We start from the raw sequence: 22,864 nt of genomic DNA, 5'->3' as shown, positions 1-22,864 counted from the left end.
TTGGATACATTTGCTGGGCAAATTAAACAACTCCTACTTCCAAATTGGTAAGATGAAAATAAAGAAGATTAACTGACGCAACCTAATTGAAAAGCATTAAGACTCAACCTTTGGTCCAGGCTTTTGAAGCGGATCTTAGAACCACACAGGAAGGGAACGGATAAATATGGAATAAAGCACCTCTGTAGATTTTTTAACAGGAGAAGGTCCAGAAGCTGCTAAACATTCTTGGTCCTGCAGAGCAGGTAAGGTGTTACCTGTCCAGGAGCCCAGGCCTTCTCGTAAAAGCTCTCCCATCCATCAGATGTCCAGAGAATTATTTCTGCCCTGTTACCTCTAGAGCTGTGGCTCACAGAATGACCCTTCATAGTGGGAGAACCACCTGGGAAGGATACTGGCAATCCGGCTTCCCAGGTCCCGCCCAGGAGCCTGGCCCAGGAACCAGCACTCTTCCAGCTCAGGAATCTGCACTGTTAGGTGAGTCAGAGCCCTGGTCTAGAATGGCAGAAGAACACGTGGCAGAAGAACTGTGTCAAGACCAAGACCGCTGACGGTAGCAAATGGGAGAGGGGGGTCAAGAAACAGGTACTCACAGGGGGACCTCAGACTCCTCCGCTCATCGCTCACATACCACACCCCCACCCACCAGGACAGCCGTAGCCCCTCACCAGAGGCCAGCAGAACACAAGGCAATTCTCTGGCCACTCACTGCACCTCAATGACGGCATAATGACCACCCTCAACCAAAGCCAGGGGACCAAAGGCCCATGAATGGCCTGTCCCCAGCCCAGCCAAGGCAGCAGCTCTCAGCTCCGCTCTGGAGCATGGCTGGACTCGGGGGCCTGCAGAATGCAACCTGACATGGTGGGAGAATAGACAAGGAGTCGGGGGGAATCTCTGCTCATAGTGCTGCCATCAGCTTGGCCCAGATCTGAACTCATCACTCAACCTTCTCAGGGAACCCCCTTTCCAGGTCTTTCACTTGAGAAAACATGTACAGTGGAATCTGGTACTCTCGGGACTGGCCTCAACAACACACCCCAGGACGCTTCCGGGGGCCCCACTATAAAACTACCTGCATCTGTCATCTTCCCCCGCCACCTACCTACCTCACAGAACTTCGGAGGGATTGTGGAGTGATACGTGACAAAGCATTTGGGAAATTATAAAACACCACCGCAAACATATTATTAATATTAAAAAATAATCTCCTACACCAAAACTTTTCTAGTTCATCATGTCATATCTATGATGGAAGGCCCCTAATCTTCTGCAAATGACACAGGATTGGTACCTGAAGCAGGCAACGGCATCAAAGAGGGTAGCCACGTGTCTGATGGGATCCCAGCCATAAGATACAAATGGTTTAGGTGACCTCTCCCAATGTTGACAATGAAATTGTAATTCAAGAAAATGTGAAACACCATGCAGGTGAAGGAAACCATATCGGTAAGCCGGGTTTAGTCTGTGCAGCTCCGCTCTGGGACTTGCTACAAGGTTAAATCTTACGATCCCTGAACTTCCTTCAGCTACATCCTTCCGCTTCCTCTGGTGCCCAGGCAGGACGATCTTGAACTTCGCATGAAAACCTAGTGCCCTTTCAGAGGTCACCGGAGGAATCTGCATAACCTCCCTATGCCTGACGACCCTCCCCACCGGGCTGAGGATGGACCAAGAGAGACTGACCTGTGGGCTGGACAGTGACCACGGTTCCCTCGGAACGCTTCCGGGTCATGGCGTACCACGAGCCGTCTGGGTCCTGGATCCACTCGGCGGCCTCACAGTAGAACTCGCCCTGGTCGGAAGGCTGCAGGTGGAAGACGGTGAGGCGGAAGGCGGTGCTCCCCAGCTTGTCCAGCCGCACCTCCCCGAGGCTCTGCCGCTGGGCATACTCGCTGCTGGAGTGAAGCACGAAATCTCGGCTCAGGGCAATGACCTCCACGGGCTTCTCGCTGCCTCTCTGCCGGAGCCAGGCCACAGACAGGTGGCTGTGCTGGAACGTCTCCGTGGCCACCTCGCAAGTGAGCTCCAGAGGGTCCTGCTCCACTTTGAGCAGAGTCTGGGGCATGGCGGTGGTCTGCAGAGAGTCTGGGATCACTGTAACACAGAGGCATGCACGGTCACCACAAAGCGGTGGAATCTGATAGTCACGGGACAGAACTAACTGTCCTATGCCGGCACATCATGAAGGCAGGGTTCTTTGGAAAAGACGTGAATGTTGGGGGAAATGGCAGGCGGCAGGGAAAGATGACCAAACATGAGATGGATCGACTCCATACAAGAGTCTACAGGAGCTGAGCAGGGCTGTGAGGACAGGACATGGTGGATGTCACTCATTCATAGGGTCACTAGGAGTGGGAGCTGACTCGACAACACGTAACAGCAACAAAGCTCCCACCCACACAGGCTTCAACCATCGCTGCGAGGCCATGGGTGACCCCCTGATGGCTTGACTTCACAAAACAGAAGAAGTTTTCTCTTTGTATTTGGACTGCAACTTTGGGGCACTTACACTTAACCTGTTTGGTATTTTCATAATACTCAGATAAAAGGTGGATTGTATTCCATTTTACACAACAAATGAACACCTTGAAAATACTGTGTAAAAAGCATTTTCTTGTAGGCAAGATGAGATTTTGTTGTTCATTTTGGTATTGCTTCAAGATACCTGAACTTGGCTTCTTCAAACAGAACTCAGTCCTAAAACTCGGGGAGTTTTACATTTCTATACAATGCCCTCATTTCCTCCCCTCCAGTCACCACCCACATCCCCCCAACGGCCTTCAGCAAGGCATTGCTCTAGGAAGGCTATTTTTAAAAAAAAGAAAAAAAGGCAAAGAAAAGCATTATCCTCCTTGATTTTTTAACAGATTTAATTTTCATATAATTCTCACTGAATGTGTCAGCGTGGTCTACAGCAAAGGAAGCCCCTGAGCGGGGATGATTCAGGCAATTGAAGGCATTTCCCCTGTGGTCCCTTCCTCAGAAGTTTACTCTGGAGACTAATCACCAGGCCCTCTCTGACTGATGAGGAAACCTCCGACACGGCTAGTGTGTGTTTTCTCATCGCACCCATCTCAGGATTGGGTCTTACAGGCCGCCTATTGAGGTGCAGACCTGTCAGAAGGAAAAGCCACCAAAGGAAGCTAGAGGTGGAGGGCGTGGGGAGGTGGCAGTGTAGACAGCACTGGGCCACAGAGTTTGCCAGTGGGAAGGATCGACCATTCCAGCTTTTATTATCACAATGAAGCCTGGCCATTATGACTTGGGCAGACAAACAGAAGATCCCTGCCTGTGTGGACCCTTCACACTGAGCTCCCTCCATCGTGCAGGGAGCACGGGGCCCGGGAGACAGCGGGTGCACATGCCTTACTCATAAAGCCAGGACGTGCAGATGCACTCCAGCTCTGATCAAGGACCTGCAGCTGCACTCACTTCCTGATTTGGCAGCAGCTCAGGCATCATAGAGCCCCTGCAAAGGCCCACCACTTCCGAGAGCTCGTGCCTCTCTTCGAGCTGATGTCACATACTTCATCATCCTCGTCATTTCTTCACCCCGTCAACCACAAACATCCATGACTTATATTTTCATATGACTTATACTTTCATATCCCCTTTCACCAGCCAGAGCGCAGTTAACCTCTTAACATCTGCTTTAGATCTTTTTTAAGTGTCAGCCTCACCCTTCTATCATTTATAAGGGAACACACAAACTTTGTTCACTTACGTTCCGTTGACCTCTAACATATTGGGGGAGGTTTTTTTTGTTTGTTTGTTTCGTTTTTTTAAGTCAAATAAAGTTGTCCTCTAAAAGAAGTGACTCAGTGTTGGGGACTGAAGGTTTCTTTATGTCCCCCCAAAATTCACAAGTTGAAACCTAATCCCTAATGTGATGGTATCTGGAGAGGAGGCCTTTGGGAGGTGGTTAGGTCATGACGGTGGAGCCCTCAGGAATGGGATTAGTGCCCTTATACGGGGGCCTCAAAAAACTCTCTCATTCCCTTCCCACCATGTGAAGATACGATGGGAAGTCAACAGTCTGCAACCCAGAAGAGGGTTCCCCCCAGAACCGACCAGGCTGGCACCCAGCCTCCAGAACCTTGCGAAATTGATGCTCGTTGTTCAAGCCACTCAGTCTGTGGTCCTTTGTTACAGCAGCCTGAACTGATTACAACTCTCCGGTAGGACACGGGTCACGTAAAAACAGTCATCTCCTTACCCACTAGGTTCATCTTGGCACTGTAACTCCCGAAGTAGCGCCCATCGGTGTTGGGTGTGTGGCACTCGTACTCTCCAGCATCCCGGGCTTGGAGATCTGTGATGTGCAACAAGGCCGAGTTCTCCTGGATTCTCTCCACATAGATCTTCCCACCGCGGACACGCTGGGTGTAGATGGCGTAAGGGAAGGAAGAGTCCATGGTGCTGACGATCTGGACCTCACGCTCTGGGGCGGAGGGCAGGTAAATGGACCACTGGAAATTCTGCTCGGAAGGTCCCTGGTAGCCACTCACGTTGCACCAGATGGTGATGTGGGAGCCCTCCGTGCGGTACAAGGGTCCCTCCTGGACAGCGACGTGCCGCTGTGCTGTCACTACACCTGTGGGGAGACACACACAACATGCTCACTTACTTCTCAGAACAAGACACAAAGCAGGCAGCCATCTTCAAAGGATTTGTATTTATGTGACATGATAATATAAATCGCTTACTGGCCCTTTCTGAGGTGCTGTGTGATTTATAAATATTAATTAAAACACTCGGCGGTTAAAGCACTGTCCCTAATTTGCATATATAGGAATTTGATCACGCAAGGACATGGTTCTGTCACTTATTCAAAGGCTGACCCTGGGGAATGTCATTGAGTCCCTCTGTTTGTCATCTATGTGGCAGTTTTATATCTGTTTATTAATGCTGTTTTATAAACCTTTAATAAAATGAGCAGGAAAAGCTGAATCCTTGGCACATTCAGATGGAAACAAATAAAAGCAACTGTCTTGCAATTTGGCTGAAATGAAATGCTCCTTTTGTGATTAGACAGCTCATTAAGAGGGAGTCCTGGTGCCCTTTCTTTGGTGCCGCACCCTCCGTTTTCAAACGTCCAGGACACCCTGTGGAGGAATGGGCCTGACCTCCTCGGCGCCCCCTGAATGGAGGCAGAGCTCAGCATTCACATGCGGCTCCAGCTTTAAGCTGAGTAGACACCAACCCGAATGTGAGGGGCTGAAGCACATCCCTGCTGCCAAGACGCCACACACTGACGATGGGGGGGACTGACCACGCAGACGGGTGACAGAAATAAGGCTGCCCTGAGATGGCAGCTCTGATTTGCCCACCGGCCCCCCTGCCTTCTGGCTGGGACATGCTTCTCCTGGGTCGCCTCTGCCGGTGTTCTCCACATTCTTCTGAACATGGGCGCCCCCTTGCAGACCCGTGGGCGGGGAAATATGGTGGGTTTCATTTCTCATTCCATGCCACCCGAACACTGATTCTGCCTGAGCCACTGAGAAAGTGGCCTGAGGGGGCACACCCCTTTGGCCTTCCCCTCGGCCGCAGCCGGGCAAGACAGTGTGGCAGGAAGGGCAAGTTTTGCCAGGAAATTGACCCTCTGTGTGCGTCATCCCAGACAAGCTACTTTTGTTCAGGTTGGACCTTGATCTCTTCATCTATAAAATGATTTCAAAGAAAGCCTTGGAGCAGACTAGCATGTGTGCCTGTGTTAGCTTTGCCACTTAGTAGCGGTGACCTGGGATCAGTTTTAACCTCTTTGAGCCTCAGTTTCCTTTCCTGTGACAGAAGGATAATAACACGTGCCTCACCGAGTTCTCGAAAAGACCAAATAAGATAAAGTCTGCAAAGACCCCAGCACAGGGCCTATCCCACGAGTAGTCCTCAATAAGAGCTGCTAGCTAAGACCCCCGCTGGCTGGAACATTCTGTGGCTCTGGACTCACAGAGGACAGGACTTGGCCAGTGAGAACTCAAGGACATGCCAACGGACTCTTCACAATGACACCATCACTGGCCCACCCACCTCCATCCAGCTGCAGCCCACTCCCCGTGAAAGCTTCCTGTCCCCGCTCTAAAAGGAGAACTGCAGCCGCCCCAGTGTAAGCCTGTGTGATGTGGCTCCAGCTGGTGAATGAGTGGCTGGGACAGCTCAAGTGCTGCTGGGAGCAGCTCTCAGCCCAGCCTGGGGCTGTCTGTGCCTCAAAGCACGCTGATAACAAGATGCAAAATGGGCAACTTCAAAACACCACATAAGGAAAGGCCCGTGGCTTCTACACGCTTATTCATTCAGGCAGAACCTTTTCTCTCAAACAAAATCTTATATGGAAACACATCTTGGCTTCAGCAGTAGAAGCAAGGGAACTGAAAATAGCGGGGCGGGGGCGGGGGGGACTCATCAACAGATCAAAGTGGTACATTCTGGTTGACCGCATTCGTTTCCATGTTCAAAGTCATCGGGAAGACAGCCCATTAGTTATTCTCAGTATGTTAAAATTCGCTGTGTAACATTTAGGCTATGTGTACTCTTCTTATGACAATTAAAAAAATCTATATAATGAGATTTGAAGCAAATGGTTCCAAGTATTCCAGAATCACAGAAACTTTGCAAATAATTTAGCTGCATTCACAATGTTTAGCTCTCCTTGCATTTCAGTGTTTTATGACACAGCCACTCTCCACGGACTGCAAAGAAGGCTGGAGGCAGGTGAGAGGGGCCAGCAGTCTTCCTGTAAGGGACTATTTCTCGCCTTGGGAACCACCTGGGAGCTTTAGAAAACCACAGGGCCTGGACCCCACCCGATATTAACTGGTCTGGGGTGCAGCCTGGGCGTTAGGATGTTTAAAACTCCTAACGCATAGATAACATGGTCAGGAACTGCTGCCATCAGAGGTCTCTACCTGCCCCTATTGAAGAACATATACTAATTTAAGGCTCTCAATAGCTTTAAGCTCCTCCCTGCTATAAAGACTCTACACTGTTTGGGTCAAGCCAGTTTCCTTTCCCTCTAGTGAATGGGCAGAAGAAAGCGGCAGAGGCCAGTCAGACACTGGCTATTGTGAGGCAATACATTCTGTTTACAGACCTTACTAGATCATAAGGTCACTCACATTACCCCCCTGAAAGGTAAACAGGGTTAAGTGGCCTCAATGACCCAGGGCACCAGGGTCAAAACAACTAGTCCAAGCCGGAAGCAGGTTATAAACAGCCCTGACAAATAAATAAATACTGGATTGTTCTTCAACCACACATACTCAGCGGCTCCTGCTTATTAAATTTTTCCTTAATTTCCTCCCCACCCCACAAAGGGACTTTGGCCCCTGCAAATAATGCTGCTTTTAGAAAGTGGACTTTAACATAGAAATAAAAAAGAACTTTTTCTTTTCGGCAGCTTCATTTCCCATCCACACTTCACCCTCCCCATTTCCTTCTCCTGGCACAGCCCAGGCTGTACAGATCTCATTCTCCAGAGTCTGCTGCCTTCAGATAGACCCCAGCCCTGACCAAGACACCCCCTCACCCCAATGCCCCTTCCACCTTCCCCCTCAGCCTATGATGGAAGGCTCCCGTGGGCAGGGACCACTTTTTTTTTAAATAACAATTTTTACTTTAGACTTTCCTGTACTCTTTAAATTAACTTTGCAGTAAGCAAATATCACTTCTGTAATTCAAAAAGAAAAGGTCAAAGTATTATATATAACTGTATAAAAAAGACTGGACACAAAAGGCAGAAAAAGAGTGAAAGGTAAAAATAGGAACAAAACACAAGGGTAACAAATAAAAAATAGTAATGAATATGGTAGTGATCCAAGTATATCAATAATAATCACTTTGACGGTCAATAGTCTAGATTCACCAATTAAAAGACAGAGATTGTCAGAGTGAATCAAAAAACACAATCCAATCATATCTTGTCTACAAGAAACCTACTTTCAGTATGGAGACACATATGGATTAAAAGTAAATGGATGAAGAAAAATATACCATGTTAACGTTAATCAAAAGAAAGCAGGAATAGCTGTATTAATTTCAGACAGAGCAGACTTCAAAGTAAGGAGCATTATCGGGGATGAAGAAAGACATTACATAATGATAAAGGAGTCAATTCTATACGAAGATGTAGCAATGCTTAGCGTATATGCTCCTAACAACGTAGCATCAAACTACATGACACAAAAACTGATAAACTTCAAGGCCCCTCAGTCAGAAGTGGACAGACCCAGGAGGCAGAAAGTCAGTAAGAACACAGTTGAGTGGAGTTCAACACCACCATCAATCAACTGTTTACAACAGACACCTTTCGACTACTTCCCCCAACAGCAGAACACACATTCTTCCCAAGCTCACATGGAATTCACCAAGATAGACCAATTCTGGGCCATAAAACACACCTTAAATTTAAAAGGATAGAAATCATACCATGTCTGTTCTCAGACTGTAATAAAATTGAACTAGAAATCGGTAACAGAAAGACAGCTGGAAAACGCCCAAATACCTGGAGGTTAAACAATGTACTTCTAAATACTACATGGGTCTCAGAAGAAACCTCAAAAGAAATTAAAAAATATTTTGAACTAAATGAAAACCAAAATACAACTTAACAGAAGTTGTGATATGCAGAGAAACCACTGCTTAGAGGGAAATTTATAGCATTGACTAGATATATTAGCAAAGAAGAAGGGTCTCAAATCAATAATCTAAATTTGCACCTTAGGAAACTAGAAAAGGAAGGACAAATTAAATCCAAAGTAAGCAGAATAAATAATAAGAATTAGAGCAGAAATCGATGAAATTGAAAACAGGAAATCCATAGAGAAAAATCAACCAAACTAAAATCTGGTTCTTTGAAAAGATCAATAAAATCGATAAGTCTCTACCCAGGCTAGTTACCCAGGCTAACTAAGAAGAAAAGAGAGAGGACACAAGTTATTAACATAATATAAAAAATGAAAGAGAGGAAATCACTACAGATGGCATGGAAATTAAAAGGATAATAAAGGGATATTATGAACAACTCTATGAACATAAATTTGATAACCAAGATGAAATGGGTCAATTCCTTGAAAGAGACAATCTCTGAAAACTCATACAAGAAGAAAAGATGATCTGAATAGGCCTGTACCTATTACAGAAATTGAATCAGTAACCTTCCAAATCACAAAGACTACAAAGGACAAAACCCAGATGACCTTGGGTGATGCCTTTTTAGATACAACACCAAAGTCACAAATCCATGAAAAAAATAATTGATAAGCTGAACTTTATTAAAATTAAAAACTTCTGCTCTGTGAAAGACAGTATCAAGAGAACAGAAGATAAGCCACAGACCAGACGAAAATATTTGTAAAAGACGCATCTGATAAAGGACTGTTATCGAAACTATACGATGGACTCTTAAAACTCAACAATAAGAAAAAAACCAATCTGATTAAAAAATGTCCCAAAGACCTTGACAGACGTCTCACCAAAGAAGACATACAGATGGCAAGTAAGCCTATGAAAAGATGCTTGACATCACATGTCATTACAGAAATGCTCATTAAAACGAGATACCACCACACTCAATTAGAATGTCCAAAATCCAAACACTGACAACACCAAATGCTGGTGAGGATGGGGAGCAACAGGAACTCTCATTCATTGCTGGTGGGAATGCAACAGAGTACAGCCACTTGGGAAGACAGTTTCACAGTATCTTACAAAACTATACATTCTCTTACCATGCAATTGAGCGATTGCGCTCTTGGTATTTACCCAAAGAGATTGCAAACTCCTGTCTACACAAAAACCTGCATATGATGTTTGTAGCAGTTCTATTCGTAATTGCCAAAACTTGGAAGCAACCAAGATGTCCTTCAATGGGCGAGTGGATAAATAAACTATGGTCCATCCAGACAGTGGACTATTATTCAGAACTAAGAAGAAATGAGCTTTCGAGCCATGAAAAGATGGAGAAACTTTAAATACATATTATTAAGCAAAAGAAGCCAATCAGAAAAGTCTACACACTGTATGAGTCCAACTAAATGACATTCTGGAACAGGCGAAACTACGGAGACAATAAGAGATCAGTGGTTGTAGGGGGAGGGGGAGATGAATGGGCAGAGCAAGGGATTTTTAGGGCAGTGAAAATACTCTATGATATCATAATGGTGGATACATGTCATACATTTGTCCAAATCCATAGAATGCACAACACCTAAGGTAAACAAACTATAGACTTTGGGTGATTATGACGGTGTCAATGTATGTTCATTCTTTGTTTAAAAAAAAAATGTGCCACTCTGCTGATTGATAATGGGGAAGGCTGTGCACGCGTGAGGACAGGAGTATACGGAAAAATCTCTGTATCTTCCTCCCAATTTTGTTGTAAACCTAATACTGCTCTAAATAAAATAATGCCCTCATAAAGAACTCATACAACTCAATAGCAAAAAATAACCCCACTTAAAACTAATATGTCAGTTATACCCCACTAAAAATAAATCTATTTTTAAATAAAGAGAAAAGAACTAGAAAGAAAATACTCGATGATGGGATGGCAAGTGATTTATTTTTCCTTCTTTATATTTTACTCCTTCCCCTAGTCCTCTGCAAAGAATATCTACTAGTAGTTGTATACTTAGGGGAAAAATTTTAACCAAAAGTAAAAATAATGCATGATTGCTGTATAAAATTTCTTCTGTATTGACTAATGTGATATAATAAAAAACTTTGTATTTGGTTATGTCCCTGGGTCCTGCCCAGAGCTTCTAAAATCCCTGGAATTTCCTGAGTGATAGGAGTGTCTTTTGTCATTCATAAGAAGCCCCTTTTGACCACACAGGATTTTATGCTAATGAGGTGACTTGACTCAAGGTGGGCCCTTAGACAGTTTGAAGAGAGAGGCTGACTAAGCTTAAAGGGCTGGAAACTTCAGTCCCAGTCCCCCAAACTCAAGGGAGGAGAGAGAGGTTGGAGACTGAGTTCAACCCCCAACAGCCAACGATTTAATCAATCATGCCTGTGCAATGAAACCCCTGTATAAAAACACTAAATGACAAGGGTTAGGAGAACTTCTGGGAAAAAGTGCTGTGAGAGTGTCAAACTGGGAAAGGGCATGGAAGCTACCTACCCCACCTGTCCCCCATATCTTGGCTCTATGCACTGAATAGAGCTGACCTGTGTGACCAATAGGAAATGCAGAAATGATGGAGTGCGACTTTCAATATTAGGTCATAAAGACACTGGGGTTTCCATCTTGCTCTCTGAGATCACATACCCTCAGGAAAGTCAAATGCCATGTCATGAGGACATCAAAGCAGCCCTATGGGCAGGTCCACATGAGGCCTCCTGCCAAGAGCCAGCAGTAACTGAGCCAGCCCCAATCAGTACTTCAGCTGACTGCAGCCCCAGATGACATCTTGACTGTACCCCACTGGGAGCCAGAGTCAGGGTCACTCAGGAAAGATGTTCCTGAATTCCTGATCCACAAAAACGACTATATGAGATAATAAATGTTTAGTGAGTTTGTTTGTTTGTTGTTGTGGTGGGGTTTTTTTGACTGCTTTAAGAATTTTATTGACAACTGCAGTAATAACCTCTTTAGCAGAGCATAGTTTCTCCCATCAAGATTTTTGAAGACTTGTTGTTTAGAGCAGTTTTAGGTTTACAATAAAATTGAGAAGGATTTACTCTTGTTTTAAACCTTAAGTTTTAGGATAATTTTTTTTGTACTGATACATGACTAATAGAAACATCTCGTGTCCTAAGTTTGAATGAAAAATTGTGTTATATACGAGTACACGTGTACGTGTTCTAGAAAAATGAAGGTCCATAAATTTCAAGATTCTCAAAGAGATTCGAGACCCAGAAAAAAGATGAAGCATCATGGCTTTACACAATAAACGGTCAGTGGGAAAGGCTCTGTTCTTTTAGATTTGGTTTTGACAGTACCCAGTCCTATAAAAAAAAAATTAAAAAAATAAACAAAAAGAAGCACATGCTATCACTTAACTAGTTTGACAAGATATTGCTTGTCCAAGTCTGCTCCCACTTTTTCCTTTGTGCTAAGTCCCAGATGAACCAGGAGAGGGGCAGGATGATTCAGGAGTTAGTGAGCAGGGCGGAGTCACTGCACCTGTGAAAGGCAACTACTCATGTATTTTCTGGAACATGCCTGGGCTCGGTGACCCATATCTCTAGGCACAGGATCCATCTTCTATGTTCCACAAGCGTGGCTGAGCACGTCAAGGTGTCAGAGGGGCCACCTCACTATTCCATACCTGCTCTTCCAGCTTGATCATCAGAGCTCAGTCAGCCCCCCCATCGTTACAAATTCTACAAGGGACTAGGCGGCACTAGTATAGTCCGTTATCTGTAAAATGGTAACACCCCAGACAGCCATCTCACAGGTAACCCTAGAGAGGAAATAATACTGGGAAAGCCACCACAGGAATATTTTGAAATTTCATCTTATTTCTACCAGTGTGAGATATAAATCCCAAAACGGGGGGGGGGGGGGGGGCGGATCTTTGTAAGGACAAAAACATTTAAAAAAGAAAATTAACATTCAAATTTCAGTTAAACATGAAAAATGGCAGGGAAAAAAAGAACTCGAAAACTACTGTACCCCGAAAAATAACCAAACAGAACACTAATGATATTGGGCTGAATCTTTGAGTGGTGAGACTACAAGAGACTGTCCCTCCTCTCTCGTCTCTATTTTCCCATTTTTTTAAATAAGCAAGTACATGCTATTTTAGAATGAGGACAAGTGATGATAACAACTCGCATTTTTGTGTGTCAGGCGCTACCCCCCTAACTGCTCTACAGGCATCATCTCATTTAATCCTCACAACAACTCCATGAGGTCTATTTCATGATGGCCACATTTACCAGACAAGGCCATGATCTTCAAGGTTAAGTCACTTTCTCCATGACAGAGACCGTGACTAATAACAAATCGTCTTTTTAGTCTGTGGCTCATCCTGAGCGCGCTCGGGGAATAGCCGTGATAAACGATGGTAAACCACTGACTAGACTGGGTTTTCTTGCCAACCTGGTCCTGAAGACGATGACGGGGAGCCTGAACGGCCTCAACTGAAAAAATGCCAAACACACCAGGCCCCCGAGTGTTTCACAGAACTACAACCAAGGCTCCCGAGATAGCAGTCAGGAAGGCCACGCCAGTGACAAGTCTGGGGAGTCCCACTTTTTAACCTTCAGCCACGGGAGGACCAAAAGAGGCATGCGCTAAAAGAACCTGAGTTTGATGCCTGTGGACCAGGGGACAGACGGATACAAAGCTTGTCTCTTACCAACGACAGCCAGGCCTTGCTGGGCCCCGACCAGGGCCCGGGCACTGTTCCAGGTCCTTTATGTGTATTAACTCATTTTAATGCTCACAGCCATCTTAGAAGGGGCACACTCTCAGTGAATTCACTTTCAGAAGCAGAACCTGATGCCAGGAGTGGGGGAGTCACTGAAGCCGGGCTGGAGACAAAGCAGGCCCCACAAGGTCAATGGCACTGCCCTCCAGGGGCAGCCTAGCCAAGGTCCATCCACTGCGAGGAACCAGAGAGCCAGGACGCTCGCACGTCCGCTTCCCAAGACTATGGGCCCAAGCGCCTGCATCTGGGTCCTTACATAGGTCAACATTGTTCCTTCTAACAGCCATCCACTCCCGTGCAATGTGTGCAGGGCTACAACCCAGCAGCAGACCCGAAGGACAGAGCTACTTCCAGAATCTTCCCCCTCCCTGGCCTCTCACAGCTTAGGGAGTAGCTGAGAGACCTTGGCTGGTGAGCTTAACCTCTCTGTGCCTCAGCGGCCTCACCTGTACAGTGATGTAATCTTCACAGCGCTGTTGAAGGAGTCAGTGAGTGGCTACATTTAAACCGCTGGGTACCTGGCCCATAATAAGTGCTCAATAAGCCTTAAGCACCAATTACAGGAATGGCAGTACTATCAATAATACCTCTAGCTATGGAGCTCCCACACTCCAGGGCAGGCTGTATTTTCCAGACATGGCAGTAACAAAAGCTCCTGTTCTACACGCTCTTCTGCCACGGGACCACGCCATCAAGAGGGAGAGTTTATTCCCTTTTTAATCTGCGCAGGCTTGTGACACTGTGTGACTTTCCAGGCTTAGGTCCTAAGAAATGATGCTACCTGGTGCCCTGGGCCAGCTGGTAAGAAGTTCAACCATCCTGAGGCTGCCATGCTGGGAGGCAGCCCAGGGCATGTGGAGCGGCCACGTGTAGAGCCTGGCGGAGCTCGCAACCAACAGCCAGCACCAGCTGCCAGCCATGTGTGTGAATGGGGTCCTCCCGATTCCAGGCCTCGGCTGCGAGCTGCCTCCCAGCCCTGAAATCTTCCCAGCTGAGGTCTCAGACACTGTGGAGCAAAGAGAAGCCATCCCTGCGGGGCCCACCCGAATTCCCAACCCACGGATGCCATGAGCATAATACTATGGTTGTTTTAAGCCTCTGAGTCTCAGAAATCATTTGTTACACGGCAAAGATAACTAGAACATACGCTACACTTTCAAGCCACATGTTTTGAGTACCTGTTACGTGAAGGGTACCAGGACAGAAACTGTGAGGGGAGACGAATAAGACAGTTTTATTCTAGTTTGACAATCCCAAAGGAAATACATTATTATTATTACAGGATGAAATGGCAGGAGGGTGCAAAGTACAAAATTAAGACCTCGCAGAAAGACAAAGTAGGTCCACAAAGGCTTTACAGAAGTAGTGACATCTAAATTGTATCTTGAAGGATGCGAGGGGAAATACAGACCATGTGAAAACATTGTAATATGTTCCTGGAGTAGCAAAAAGGTTGCCAAGGTCTTCTGTCATGTGACTGGAGGGCACATGAGTGCCAGGTGGGAAAGAGAACTGATACAGTCCAACCCATCCTCTGGGCCGGGGGGGAAGTGGAGAAAGAGGTCAGCGAGGTGAGGGAGGAGGACACAGATCAGATGTGTGTTTCCGAATCATCCCTCAGGGGCACGTGGAGGACGGAGCAGAGGGCAAGACTGGTAGCAGGGAGACCAAATTCACGGACGGGAGAGACGAGAGGAGGGCCCAGCCTGGTTTTTACGTTCAAGGACAAAACTATCATTCATTTATGCTTTCATTCTTTTTGTTTCTTTACATCCCCAGTGGTACCTAAAATAGAGTTGGTCTAAAGATGATGATGAATAAATGTTAAATCACTGATGCCTCTTCTAGGCAGGTGTGCGTGCCGGCTACTCCTGCAAACTCACTGCTTCCCGTTATCACGAACAGACTCAGATCTCCGTGACCTCTGCTCTGCTGAGTCGCCGGGCTGCTTCACCATCCTTGTCAGGACATTTAGCTGCCAAGGCCCCAGGCTGGGTCCCTGCTGCTGGGCTGTTGCCTCATTCACTCTAAATGTTGCAGCTGCCACCTAGAGGAAGGACTGCTAAACTTTGACTTCAAAACTGTTTTAAACATTCTCATGTTTACTGAAGTTAGAACGTTTATTTAAAACTTTTTTTTTAAGATTTTATTGGAGAAGGGGAACAGGACTGTATTGGGGAACAGTGTGTACTTCCAGGACTTTTTTTTCCCCAAGTCACATTGTTGTCCTTTCAGTCTTAGTTGTGGAGGGCGCAGCTCAGCTCCAGGTCCAGTTGCCATTGCCAGTTGCAGGGGGCACAGCCCACCATCTCTCGGGGGAGTCGAACCGGCAACCTTGTGGTTGAGAGCCCACTGGCTCATGTGGGAATCGAACCGGCAGCCTTCAGAGTTAGGAGCATGGAGCGCGAACCACTGAGCCATGGGGCCGGCCCTATTTTAAATATTTTTAATTAAAATCTTACAAACCTTCAATCTCTTCTGACTCCCAACCCGAATCCTAGTTCTCCCTCATTTACCCAGAGACTGGTACAAACATTATCGTTTCAAACAGACATGTTTCTTGATTCTCCTCCTCAGTATTTTTGAGAATGAATATAATTCTAGTGCTTTCCTTTTATACAGCTGTATATTACTCCATCATAGGAGTCATATACATAATACATACGTTTTATGTATTTCCATGTTGTGGATATTTAGGTTAGCTCTATTTTTTTATTTTTATTTTTTTGCTATAATCAACAAGCCCTACTCTTTTCACATGCCTCCTACCTCTTTTTCTTGCCTCACCTGAATTAATACAATCCTCCAGCTGCTCTCACCTTGACCATTCACACCACAGGATGACCTGGGCACTTCCTGGATATCCATGGCTCTTTCATCCCACATGCTGTGCACTGGGATCAGTCCAAAAGGCCACACCTCCCTGCTCTTCTATCTGGACACCTCCTCTCCTGTCACTCACCTCTTGCCACCACCCCCCAGCCCCAGAGTCCTGGCCACCTGCTCATAGTTATTATTTGTACCCTACACCCCCATCCAGGGATGGCATAGAAGCAGCCATCTGGAAGGAAAGGAAGATGGGGGGAGCCCCGTAGCTTGCTCTAATCCATTAACCCTTCTCCCAACTCCACCAGGATTCAAGTCAGCAAATCCAATGGAAAATGCTTATAACTAAATATAAATACCACTATTTGCCTTCTATTTTCCAGAGGGAAAAAACAATTAAAGACGGAATCCGATTACTTGCCTGTAAATGCATTCCCTGTAATTAGACTACATCTACTGACCACTGTTTCCTTCCATCCGGTTTCAAAGATAACAGCAATGGGCTGTCAGCCCGATTCTTTTTACTATGGGGGCAGCCTCGTGGCACAGCTGCCCTTGCCACGTCCACTGGCTTAGGAACCACAAGCTTCAAGTGAATGCTAACTATAGGACCATCCCTCAGAGGCAGCAAATGCCTTGTTCCTCCTGTCGCTGCTGCTGCTGCTGCTACTGTTTGAGGCTGCATTTCAGGACTTAGGCTGCCCAGATGGTCGGTGTGGTCGAGCAGTGTCTGCCGGCTTTCCTAACAGTCTCTTTACTGGCGGCCTCCACCCTCCTCGCTTGAGGAGCAGAATCATTCCTCCTGGGCCCCCGACACACTCCGTTCTCCTGTAAGTCTCCTGTCTGTGTCCCTGTCAATGCTCTCACAGCCCCAGGAAGAAGACACTCAGCCCAGGTGCTTCCTGGAAGATGCCAGAGGGCTCCTCCGGCAGCATTAGGGTGTCAGCTCGCTGGGGCAACAAGGGATGCAGGAGACCTCGAGGGGCCCGGCCAGTGACCCAAGAACTGGATGTGAAGAAGTGGCCATGGCTTCAGGAAGCTCAGGAGGGGTCAGTCTGCCCATTCTGTCCCCCAACGCCCCGGCCGTGGAGATAGAGAGCTAGAAAATGGGGGCTGCGTAGCTGCCCAGGTGTGCGGGTTTTGAATGGGTGACCTTCAGAGGGGCCTCAGAGCAGTGTCCACTCCCGGTGCAGCCCCTCAGTAAGCGCTCCCGGTGCAAACACGAATGCTCCTCTCCTCCCAACTCCAGCCAAGTCCCCGCGGGCCAGAGCCTTGTCCCCAGTGTCCCCTTGGCCTTTGAGGCTGTGCTGGGACTCTCTCCGCAGTGGAGTCATGAGACAGCGAGCCCAGCAGGGAACTGGCTCTGCATGTCCACTTCTCCAAGGCTAGAAAAGCCCTGTATGCTCACATGCGGTTCCAGAGGTCCCTGGCCAGCTTCCTGCAGAAAAAGGCAGGTGGCTCTGGGAGCTGGGCAGTCTGCGTGCACAGTGAGAGAAGCAGCTGGGCTGGCGGCAGACATCACCGTCTCCCTCGACCACAACCGTCTCCCCCGATGTGGGCTGGTCTCTTGGATGTTAGCTGGACAATCACAAGAAGCGGAGCCCCATCCACCAGCTCAAGTGTATGTGTGAGGGGGGTAGGGGGAGCAGAAGGGAGTGGAGAAGGGAACACAACAAGCCACACAGGAGAAGCTCAGGGCAACCCAAGAGTATGGACCTCAGCACAGCTGGGCCTTGGAAGGCCTGGGACTGGAAAACCTGCGTGACCTGGGCCACGTCCTGGGCACTGCTCCACTCCACTCTTCAAGGATGAGCTTCCTGTACTCGGCCAGTTTCTGTGCCTCAACAATTCAGCTCACATAAGCCTGTTGTTGCCTCTGAGCTCACCTGCAACTCCCTGCTGTGGCTCTTCATGCAAATTCCCTAGACAGTCACCTCAATGGTTGAGCAACTCTTTTGTTTTTTAACCAGGCCTCCAAAGTTACAGATCCACACTTCTCCCCACGCAGGCCCAGCCAGACTTGACCAGATGGGCATCTATATTCCACTGCCTGGCATACAAGCATCGAGGGCAGCAGGGGTGTGGTGGGAGGGGACACTCCCTGCTCTAAGCGTGGGTGGCCAGGCACTCTGAAATATATCTAGCAGGCTAACAAAGCACCAGTGTCTACACGCATCTAAACACTAACCGTCAAGTGCACTGAGACTGATTCTGGGGACTTTCCTTTATAGATCATCATACTCCATGGCCAGTCCTTCTCACTCAGCCTGGACTTTCACTGCTGGCGCTTCAGTCTCTTGTGTTTTGCCCTTCTCTGTGGGCCCTTAGGTTGCGTATTTCTCCGACTCGATCCAAGGAACATGCTTTTGAGCATGGTTGTGAACAGGCAGTGAGTGGTGGGCCCCTGCTCATTCTCACTGGGTAGTACAACGCCCAGAACAGAAGGTGGAGGCAGAGGTCACTTCTGCAGCATCCCAGAGAGGAGAACGGGGCAGGAGGAGGTCTGAAGCCAGCACTGGAAGATGTGTGGGCTGCGCTGGCAGAGAGTGGAAGTGCTTTGAGCAACAGACCATGGGGTGGGGGGAGGGAGGCCCTCTGAAGCGGGGAGAGGTCCGCCAATTCTGTAATTTACAGCTACATGAATTACAGCACCTCCCCTGTAAGAAGCGGAGCCCCGTCCACCAGCTCCCCTGTACAGCACTAATATTGGTGAAACATTATACAGCCATTAAAAAATTCACAGAGAAAAATATTACGGACACCTAAAACTATTGAAAGCACATTCCTTAAGTTAAAGGAGAAAAAGGCTCTAAGGGGGTTTGAAAGTATTTTTGTAAAGAAAAACACCCCCACACCTCTAGGTATGTGTGGGAAAGTACTGGGCGGATATGTAGGGATATGCTAGAGAGTGGTAGGGTAGTAAGTGGCTGTTTGTGTTTGCATTTTGTGTTTCCCAAGCATCTTGCACTCTGCATGGATTACTGTTGTAATGAGGACACTCAAAAGTCACTTGTCAGACCATCTTCCCCTTTACCTCCCAAAAACGATGTCAGAGTGGCGTGAATTTTTCTGTGCAGCGGCATTAGACGTTGCGTAAGTAGGGGAAGGGCCCGTGGTGGGAGGGGGTTGCTGTGAAGTAGGGAGGGGTTGAGAGAGAAAATGATGGCAAATTCAGCTGGGGCTAGCCCAACCAGGTGACCCGGCAGGCGTGTGACATGCCCCGCGGTTAATCAGCTGCCCTCTATTTGAACTTGGTACTGCCCAAGGGCCTGGTGGTACATGTTTGGCCTCATCGCCTTTTTTTTTTCTTTTTGAAGCTGTTTAGTCGCTTTCCTAAAATCCTCATTTTCTGAGTTATTAAACTTTCAATTCTATGTTGATCCCTTCCGTGCCTTGTAACGCATTCCCTTCTCTCGCTTCTTCCAACCGGATGCCTCTGCAAGCAGTAACAGATACTGCAGGCCCTGATGAAAATCGTCCTTCCAGGGTACACAGACGGCCCCTGAGTGACAGATGGCTGCAGGGATCCTGAGAAAGCTGTTTAGACATTAACATGCAGGCTGCCCCTGACACTCAGGGCCAAGGACACGCGCGGCATGGGGCTGTTTGTAAGTTCCTGCTGAGAGTCAGGGCAGCCTGCACCATCCAAGGTCCTGGCGAAAGCCTGAGGGATGGCGATTTCAGGATCTGGGTTCTGAACGTTGTCTGAATGGTCCCACAAAGACGGAAGGATTCAAAAACCTCAACCCCCTGGTGACAAACCCAGTTCGATGCTGTGAGGTGTCCCCAGGCACACCCTCCTAACTGGGGGCCAGAGGAAAAGCCTTTTGGAAGGAGATAAAAGATACAAGGTAGTACCGTGTGATAGAAGACCGGGTCTTATATTAAGTTTTGCTCCAAAAGACGCATTAGGGATTATGTGCAGGGGATGTTATCCTGAAAAATCATGCTAGGGCTGATTTTCCGGTTAGGTCTTATTTTCAGGGAAACATGGTAATGAGACACTTATCCTGCCCCTGAGGCTTTCCCCGAAAAGTGAAATGAGGACTGAGTCCCTGCTGAATTCCAGGCTCTAGCCACATCTGCACCATTCCAGCCTGTTCACAGTGTCTTCTCATTTTAACTTCACAACAGTCTGGTGAAGGAAGGATACACTCCCCATTTTACAGCTGAGACAAGCAAACAGCTGCTCAGAGACACTGTCACAGTGGCTGGAGAGCCAGCACCACGACCCATCCTCTCTGACTCCAAGCTCCTCCTTCATTCATTCCACACACATTGGGGGTGCCCCTTCTTTGCCGGGCACTGTGCTAGGCTGATGAGCTACAAGACCCAAATCCTCACAGGAGGAGACAGGTGTGTAAACGGAGGGTACAAAGTGCTCACACGCTGTGAAGGACGCAGGGAGGACACAGGGCGAGGAGTCCCTTCTAACCAGGACGAGTCGGGCAAGGCTTCCGAGAAGAGCGCTTCCTTGCTCCAGGTTTTAATTAGGACGAGTGGGCATTCCTGCTCAGTGAGGGAGGTAGGACATGACCAGGATCTCAGCAGAGAGCAGACCGAACACACGCAGGGCTATAGGAGAGAGCTGGAGCGCCCAGAGAGCTGGAGCGGGTTCCCCTGGATGGACGTGAGCTACATGAGGGGTAAGGGAAACCCAGGATGAAGCAGCAGAAAGGGCTGGGTCAGGACGAGGCTCGGTGCCACGCCCAAAGAGGCTTTGCCCAAGGGCCGTGGGGGCCACTGAGGGCCACCAATAGGGAATATATATTGTGACTCATGTCTTGGGAGGATGGTTCTGGTAGAAATGATGGAACGGAGAGATTCCTGCAGTGATCCAGGAGAGAGCTGCTGAGGCCCCACCTAGAGCAGATCACTGGGGGTGGAGCAGGGCGGTCTGGCAGAAGAGATGGTAAGAAATGCAATCAAGAGTCAAGAGCTGGTGGGGGTGTCCAGGGAGCTGTGCAGAACAGCTCCCAGATCTGGGCGTCTGGGTGGGTATGAAACAGGGAGAGGAGGGGTAGATCTGAGGGAAGTTCATGAGGCCATCATTGGACTAAGAATTTATTCCCTGGACCATCCAACTCTCTAGAAATCATCTCCTCCAGCCAGCCCTCGGCAGGACAAAAGGAGCAGAGGAGTCACACAGCTGATGGATGGCCAGCCTTTGGACGGGAGGTGCCCCGTGATAACCCCTCGAGCAATTTCGGAATGATGCCAGAAGACCGTTAATTCAAGACGGCTCCCAAATACCTGGCATTTAGTCCTCCTCCATCTCCATTAGCTGCAGACCTCATAGCTCCCAAATGGCCAGCATCACCGTAAAGGTCCGGACACGGCGGAAGTCACCAAGGGCGGAGCCCATTCCTGGAAAGTACGCACGGACTCCAGACCTTAGCAACTCAATCAATGGAAGGCCCGATTGACAAAAGAAAGGAAAGACAACCAGGATAGGATGTTCCAAACAGGAAATGATCCCTTTCATGACGGTGCTGATGGCACAGGTGTGAAGGTTATCGCTTCGCTAGAGCGGCACATTTGAAATACTTCTGGGGTCATCAAAACCAGGAAACGCTGACCGTCCCCAGAGGTCTCCAATCCCTCCAGTGCTGATAAGCAGAGTTATCAGTCACCTGTCGTGTACAGCTGGCGGCGAGATGATCTGTGCAGGTGGCGGCCGGCATCCCTGCGCACAGCAGATTGTCATCGAATGGTGACACATTCTCCAGGATTTAAAAGCATCTCAGCAACCACTTTCAAGATAACTACAGAATAAGTAACCACATGACATACTGATTGGAGGAGCCCTCGGACGTGGGTGGGAAGGAGAGCAAGCCCAAAAGGCAACAAAGGAGCACACAGATGCTGAACGATTTGTTTTGAATCCCGCCCAGCAATTATTTTTCAGCCATAGATTTCCGTCTCCCCAAACTTAGGAAGGGCTGTCAAGGAAATCCATGCTGTAGGGGAAGACAGAAAGATTGTACTCATGAACTGAGAGCGGCCCTTGTCAGACGGGATTAACTCACCAGACCTGTGCAGCCCACAGAACAGGCCCCCGTGCACGGGGGACTTTTAGCAGCAAAGGATCCTACAGGACCGCCAGCCACCTCCAGAAAACCAGAGGGCTGCAGTTAGCAACAGGTGGGGCAACAGAGAGAAAGGGGCTGTGAAAAAGTTTTAAGTCTCCACACTAACACATGACGCTGGTGTGTTTACACAGCGTTTGGTTGACTTGCTAAGGCAAAATTCCAGAAGTGGGAGACACGGGGACGTGCGTGTCTTCACCTGCAGTTTCTTCACTGCAGCTCTCCCTGACAGGCAGAGGAATGGCTCTGGCAGATGCTCAGAGAGAAAAAAATAGCTTCCAAAGCTATGGATCGAGGGTGCACTCCCCAGGGACCCCTTGCTTTCTATGAGCTGCATGTGGGCACTGCCCACTGTTCAGCTGCTGTCTGTCCCTTTGAAGGCCAGCTGAGGTGAAGTCAGCCCCAAGCCTGGGCACAGTGTCAACGTCCCCACACTCGGACCACTTGGAATACCCTGGGCTCAGGCATTCGTGTCTATAGCTGATTCAGGTGTTTCCTCCTGTCAGCTCCAGGGAACTGGGGGGGTCTCCGTTGGTCACCAGCCACCCCGGGAAGTACAGCAGAGCTGCTCTG

The 22,864-nt window shown here is 48.1% G+C and overlaps 1 protein-coding gene across 2 annotated transcripts in view; it reads right to left on the bottom strand.

The window, feature by feature from the left end:
- Nucleotides 1-22,864, bottom strand: part of IGSF3 (immunoglobulin superfamily member 3) — an 89,516-nt gene that overhangs the window by 35,716 nt on the left and 30,936 nt on the right. For both annotated transcript variants that reach the window (XM_081026274.1, XM_081026275.1), the window contains exons 3-4: nt 4,220-4,597; nt 1,687-2,097 (exon numbers count right to left, since the gene is read on the bottom strand). In XM_081026274.1, the coding sequence (XP_080882400.1) occupies nt 1,687-2,097; nt 4,220-4,597 (789 nt within the window). The remainder of the gene's footprint in view (nt 1-1,686; nt 2,098-4,219; nt 4,598-22,864) is intronic.

Source organism: Rhinolophus hipposideros, assembly GCF_964194185.1.
Source record: "Rhinolophus hipposideros genome assembly, chromosome: 19".
Lineage (NCBI taxonomy): Eukaryota > Metazoa > Chordata > Mammalia > Chiroptera > Rhinolophidae > Rhinolophus > Rhinolophus hipposideros.
The sequence above is the reverse complement of the archived record's forward strand: the minus strand, read 5'-3'. Positions and strand labels throughout refer to the sequence as shown.